At 44.9% G+C, this 6,882-nt stretch overlaps 2 protein-coding genes across 2 annotated transcripts; one reads left to right on the top strand and one right to left on the bottom strand.

Annotated features, from left to right (window-relative positions):
- Positions 1-44: 44 nt before the first annotated feature.
- On the top strand, positions 45-1,203 carry PAAG_12356 (hypothetical protein; the record flags this gene model as incomplete). The annotated part of the gene is made up of 2 exons (XM_002790915.2): positions 45-450; positions 533-1,203. 2 exons carry the CDS (start codon positions 45-47, stop codon positions 1,201-1,203), a joined length of 1,077 nt encoding a protein of 358 aa, XP_002790961.2.
- A 1,288-nt stretch (positions 1,204-2,491) lies between these two features.
- On the bottom strand, positions 2,492-4,567 carry PAAG_07196 (hypothetical protein; the record flags this gene model as incomplete). Its single annotated transcript, XM_002790914.2, has 1 exon — positions 2,492-4,567. One exon carries the CDS (start codon positions 4,565-4,567, stop codon positions 2,492-2,494), a length of 2,076 nt encoding a protein of 691 aa, XP_002790960.2.
- Positions 4,568-6,882: the final 2,315 nt, after the last annotated feature.

Here is a 6,882-nt window from a genome sequence, read left to right as displayed (position 1 = left end):
TCATCTCCACCCTGCAAGCCGCCACTACAAGCTGGGAAGGTCTCATGGTGTGCCGTGTATTCCTCGGCATAACTGAAGCTATGTTCTCGCCCGGCATCGCCTTATACCTCTCCTACTTCTACCCGCGGGAGCAAGTGGGCTTTCGAGTGGGAGTTTTCCTATCCGGTTCCGCGCTGGCGAATGCATACGGAGGTGCTCTCGCCTATGCCATCTCCCATATAAGAGGGTCTATTAGGTCGTGGCGCATTTTGCTCATTGTCGAGGGGATTCCCTCCTGCCTTCTCTCAGTCGTTGTGTGGTATTTCATGCCTGACACTCCAAGTACGGCGAGGTTTCTGAATGAGCGTGAGAAGAAAATTGCTGTTGATATTTCCCTACGGCAGCCGGGGGATAGAGAAACGAAGGGTTTGCAGTTGAAACAGGTTCTCTGGGCCCTTAAGGATTATCGAAGTAGGTTGAGCGTTATGATGATTAGCCATTCCCCCCTACAACTATCACGTTGTGAGCTCCGGCACTAAAAGGAAACAAACAGCCTATATTCCCGCACTCATGTACGCTGGCTGCAATGTCAGTTTCGCTTCCCTCCCCTTGTTCATCCCAACAATCATCAACGAGTTAGGCGTGTTCAGCACAATCCAATCAAACGGCCTCAGCGCACCCCCTTACATCCTATGCTTCATAACCATCATAACAGTCTGCTACTTTTCCGACCGCCTTAGTCTACGCGGGCCCTTCGCCGCCGCCAGCAGTTTCATAGCAGCAATGGGCTTTCTCTGCCTTGCCATCTCCTCATCTGTCGCAGTCCGCTACTTTAGCCTGTTCCTAGCTGTGCAGATTTTCGTCTCTGTGGCAATGATATATACCTGGGTGGGTAACTCGCAGGAGACTGATTCGAAGAGAGCGGGTGCATTGGCTGTTTTGGCGACGGCAGGACAATGCGGACCTGTGTTGGGGACTAATATTTTTCCGGCGAGCGACGGGCCCTTTTATAGGAAGGGAATGTGGATATCTTTTGGGATGTGTTTGATGGTGACGGTTGTGTCCTTGCTAAATATGTGGGTGCTGTGGCGGGAAAATCTGAGACGGGATAAGATGTTGGAAGTTGTGGAGGGTGGGAAGGCAGATACCCCGAATGGAGATAAAGATAGGACGGACGTTGAGGATGCTGCAAGGAGACATCAGTCGTTTAGGTATATGTTGTAAGAGATGGGATATATACCGGGCAGCATATCGACTTGAAATCCCCGATAGCGGGAGCAAGAGCATGATTTGAATTTTTATGCGTATACTATTGTATTTTTGATGCAATCCATTTAGATATTTGTTCTGGGTTTAGAATTTGCATTCATGTTAATATACATGTGTGTACCCCTTGAAATACAATTGTGTCGGATGTCTAATAAATGTTTTATCAGTGAGATGTTCCTTTCATCCATTGAAAGAGTGAGGAAGAAGTAAAGTGGGTAGAAATTTTGTAAAGAGTAATTGTCTAGGCAAACCCACTAGAGATTATTAACTCACCTGTTTGTTATCCCCGAATAGTATTAAAATCAAATGAAGTCTCGACCTAGGTAGTCGGACAAATAGCAGGACACATATTTATCAACTAACAATATACAACAAGATTAATCTGGCTCTCAATCCTCAAGAAAGCAGGGTAAACACTGATAATTCTATATCAACCCTCATAACCAAGCAAGAAAGCCATGAGCAAGGTCCAAAATACATAAGTATAGGGAAGTTAAATAATTGAAATATTTATTTACCACCCTAATACAATGCATTTCATCCACACATCCATCCTATCCTCTTTCTCTCTACTCCTTTACCCAAGAAATGAAGTAGAAAATCGGGGAAACAGAAGAAAATAATAAAACTCCATGAAGATTGATGGTATCAAACAACTTAAGGCGAATTGAGAAGATGAGATTGTTTAGGTTAGAGGGACCGGTGATGTATGTCTCATGGATTTCTTAAGGTTTTTGTTGCATGTGGTAATTGGATAGTGGTTTGTGAGATGAGAGATAAAAAGTTGCGTAAAGGGGTGTGTGTGTTGGCTGTTTTGATAAATATAAGAGACGTTATGACTAGACAAGAGAAAACACAGAGCAAATAAATAATAAAAGTAAAATTGGAGATACAGGAAAACGCCAAAAGATGACTCCAAGTCTGTAAATCAAATCGAAAAAAATTGGAAAGAAAAAATAACCAAAAGGGTGATATAATTGGTAAAACCAAAAGAGTATAAAAAGTATTAGTGGGTAACTGGGCTTTTTGGCGAAGGCATATAGGGGGGGATGGGGTGCAAATGGTGAGGTTGTAAATAATTGGCAAAAATTCCGTATAAGGGGGGACCGCCATCAACCGCATAACTAGATAGGCATCTCAATTAAAGAAAGAAGGGCAAAGAAAAGTAAATAAGTAAATAATCCGAGAACCCCCTTTCTTTTCTTTTTTTCTTAAAAAAAAAAAGAAAAAAAAATAACCCTTTTCAAACCGCCTCCGTAAACCGACTAGCCCGACTCCCATCAGAACTAGCCATACTCCTCCCAATCCCATCCGTCCCCGAAACCCTTCTATAGCTAGGATAGCTAGGTAATCGCGGCAACGGACCCCGCGGCAGTGAAGAATGCAACGCAAGCGCACCAGACGTCTCCAGTCCCGCTGCCGAGGTGACATCGGGAGTACTAGTCTGTGGCGTTCGCGCAGGAGAAGGGCGGAAAACTATCTGTGCGGAAGAATCGCTTTCTTGCGATGGTGGTCGTCCTAGTGGAGGGGCGAGGAAGGGTTGTGAAATTGTTCCAGTCCCCGTTCCACTGGGTGAGATGGAGGAGGTATGGGGCTTGAAAGATGATAGTGGTGGTGATGGGGACGGGAGTATGATGGGTGGGGGTGAAGGTGGGGGTTCCGTTCCCTTCGTTGCAGTGCCCAACTCAAAGTAGAGTTTTTCTCCCATTGTTCCGAAAGGGCCATCGTATCCGTCACCACCGGATTCGAGCACTGATGTAATTTTCCTCCCGGATACTTTCTTAAACCCGCGTTCGCCTGGTGGTGGTAGGGGTGGTCGTTCTAGTATTTTCGTTGGCTGTTGGGAGTTCCTCCATTTGCCAAATACACCGCCTGCACTTTCCAAAACGCCTCCGGCAGCTCCTGGACTGCCGATGGTGGAGCGTTCTGCCATCACGCCTGCTGAACCCGGGCCCAGTATCGCTGCCGTTCCCTGGCTTTCAGGAGTGAGACGGCGGGTAAAATTACCCTTGCGCTTTCGCGGTCTTAGAAGTATAAGTGCAACCATGATGAGAAGGACGATACCGGCAACTCCACCAACGACCCCTCCGACCACCTTGGTAGTCCGGACTTGAGCAGCGTCAGAGCCGGTAATGTCACCTGCAGAGGTGGGCTCAGAACCTGGGACACTTGCAGCTGTTGGGGTCCAATATCCACCGCTATAAGAATGTCCTGGGGCTCCTGTTGAGCCTTCTGCTGTAGATGTAATGTAACTCGGCGAGTAGGAAGTGGTGTTAGTAGTAGTTGATAGAAACGATGAAGAGGTTAATGAAAAAGATGACGACGTTGGTAAGGATGCAGATATAGTAGAATTGTAATCACTAGTTGGCAGCGCAATTAGGCGATTGCTGCTACGCAGACCTGACTTAGAACTGGGAGCTGACTCAATTGGGTAGAGGTTTTGTGAGCTAATCAATGGGGTGGACTCTGGGGAAGAAGATGAAGCAACCGAAGATGAAGACGAAGCAATAGAAGAGAATGTAGATGTACTGAAAGATGAGGTCGAACTTTCGGGAGTAGAGCTTGGAGAAACGGGCTTGACAATAAATGTGGGTGACGTTACCAGATCAGAGGCTGGCGTGGATGTTTCTGAGACGGAAGACTCTGGTGAAGTGGTCTGTTGGGTTGGAGTCACGGTGTCAGAGCTGGGGATGGAATCCGGTTGCGTATTGCTGGTCGACGGGGGTAACGGAGAAGACGCTCTGGAATCAGTATCAGGGGAGAGAGTAACGCTAGCGGGAGGGTCGACAGTCGAACCACTTGTATCTGGCTCGGCGCGTGATACAATGGGTCCGTTTCTAGGAATTTTGGGGCTATTAGGGTGAGACGGTGCTGGTGGGATAGGAGGAGCGGTGTGCACAATAGTCTGAGAATCAGACTGTGTGGGAATGGTGTCCCGCCCTAAATCCGAATTGGACACTATTGCAGGTAATATGGGAACTGTAAACTTCCCAGCAGTGGAGCCATTCTCCAGCAAGACATGAATGAAAGTCGCGACCACAACAGTTGGATCCCTAGGGAATTCCTGCAGTTGTCGGGCTTGTAGTCTTAGTAGATTTGACCCCTCCAGAAATCGTCCTTGACCATCAACTTTCGCCTCTTCAGGTAGCACAACGTCTTCAAGTGTTTTAGAAGTTTCGAACAAAGCCTCCGCATCATCGCGGCTCTTGTCTCTGTGGCCTTCAGCTGGCCCAGCAAGTGCATTTCCAGCATGCGGGATAGAATTACCTCTCAGATGCATCATATCAGGCCTCCAATGCCTTCGCCCATGATGACCCATAGCTGTGAGCGTAAATAAAACTCCCTTGCTCTCACCTGCAACTCAACCAGACAAAGCCTTGTCCGTTCCGTTCTTGTTTTATTTTGTTGGAAAAGAAATATTAACGAGTGACACAAATTGTCCAGAGACACACGCGCGAGAAGTGTAGGGAGCAAAACTATTAATAAATGAGTGTAGGAAGGAAAGTCGGGTGGTCCAAAATATCCCACGAGGACAAAAAGGGCGTAAAGTCCAAAAATTGCCGGTCTGTCTAGGGTCACGGCTGAAAACTAACGTGAAGGTGCGGATGTAGCGACTCTTTGTGACGAGATAGATAAGTCATGTAATGGCGATAGTAATCGAATTGGTTAGTTTTTCTGGACAGATGGCAAATGAATTTGTGAAGGAATGAAAGATATCTCAGAAGCGATAGGCGACTCAGCGAGTTAGGATTGCTTCAAGCAGATGTAATGAGCGTGGTTTGGTTATTCTCTTCGTTTTATGACATTCCTTATTGAATGAGTGGTTGAAAGAGTAGGTACGTCAAAGTAATAATTTTATAGTAAAAACAAAAGGAGCGGACGCCGGTCACCTAGAGAAGGTGAAAGTGAGAACAAATTTCGTTGGTCAAATTGCGAAATAGGGGGATATATAGCGAGGTTTCAATAGATGAGTGAACGAACGTCAGTCATCGGACCAACTGAGGAGGGAGGATTAAAAGCGAGCGCGAAGCTCACGAGGAAACAAACATCTAGAGCGAATCCATCGCGATCAGTTATTTTTTTTTAAAAAAAAATGGCCGTATGGTAGGACGGGGATGGACGCGACTTCGGGAACAGAAGGAAGTTAAGTTGTACCAGTGATAAGGTGTGACATTTACCTACCCGAATACAAGGGTATCCATAGACACAACGGATGAAACCCGAATTGGGGAAACGAGAGGGCGACAGGCGTGGGGTCAAATGGTTTAATGGCGGATACGGACAAAAGGTAAAATAATAGATTGATTGATATATGGATTAGTAGGACAAAAAATAGATATGACTGAGCGCGGAAAAATAGCGGGATTTAAAAAGGGTCTGTTGGCAGTCTCGAAATCCGGGACGGGAGGGACAGTCGAGATCTGCACAATGGGCTATTTCGTATTGGATTGGACACCGGGCTGGCCACACTTCCCCCTCCTATTCCTCAATGCAGGCTGACCGACCTCATCATTAAACAAAGGGGGTGGCAGACGAGGGTGATAAGAGAACAACAGACAAGATTTCAAGAGCCGCACAAAGGAAGCAATGAAAGGGGAAGAGTTGAATTTTCTGCTAGTGATAGCAGCAGGAATGGGATATCGTTGTCCTAGGTCGTCGTCATTGTCGTTGGATGTCGTTATTGAGGAGGAAAAGAAGGGAGATGGAAGAATATGAAAGGGTGGAGCTAGTGGAGTTGCCCGCTGTCACCGCCCGGTGTGAGGCATGGGGTAAGGCTGCATCAGGTTAGACCGCCAATTGTCAGCAAAGGACGCTTTGCCCAGAGAGGGATAGTGCGAGCTGCCAATCGACCCGCAAATAACGGCATTGCCAAGACTCAGCCGCTGAAGGGAGGAGCACTCATAAAAGTGGTGTGTCGGAGGCTGTGATTAGGTCATTCCAGTTTCGATCTAGCTCTCCTTGGCGCTTGGCAATGCTGCTGTAGGTACGGAGTAATCGTGCCGCTGCGCAACCCACACCTCATGTGGATGCACCACACCAAAATGATAAAAACACCAAAATGATTAAAAATCTTGCAATTTCATCATCTTTATCATCTTCATCAATTAATAACTCACCACAATGTCAAATAAGGATAAAAATATCAAAGACTGTATTCAAAAAGCTGTCATTTATCACTGAAAAAACTCAAATTTCAAAATACTATCTCTGTTGCAAAAATTTGAAATTTTTTATCAATGTCTCTAAGTATATATTAATAGAAAAAATCTAAATACTGTAAAAATTTCAGTTAACAAGAGATTAAATAAGAGTCAGAAGAATGTGATTAAACAATGAGTCAAGTTATTTGATGAAAAAAATTACTCTCTCATAGCTGAATATATTAAAGATTTCATAAATTCAATGTTTAAATATTAGTACATAAATTCTACTATCTCTTTTTCAAAAGTTAATAAGATGTAAACTTATAGATTCATTGAAGTCTATCTGAGTATAAAAGAGTGAAACAGAAGTCAATGAATTCAAAGAGAGTGATAGTTGAAGATATTAAATATATTAATATATGATTTGAATATTTCTGAATTTTATTTGAGCAGTATTAATTTTATATTGGTGATATATACAACTTCAACA

Source organism: Paracoccidioides lutzii (assembly GCF_000150705.2).
Source record: "Paracoccidioides lutzii Pb01 unplaced genomic scaffold supercont2.22, whole genome shotgun sequence".
Taxonomy (NCBI): domain Eukaryota; kingdom Fungi; phylum Ascomycota; class Eurotiomycetes; order Onygenales; family Ajellomycetaceae; genus Paracoccidioides; species Paracoccidioides lutzii.
The sequence above is the reverse complement of the archived record's forward strand: the minus strand, read 5'-3'. Positions and strand labels throughout refer to the sequence as shown.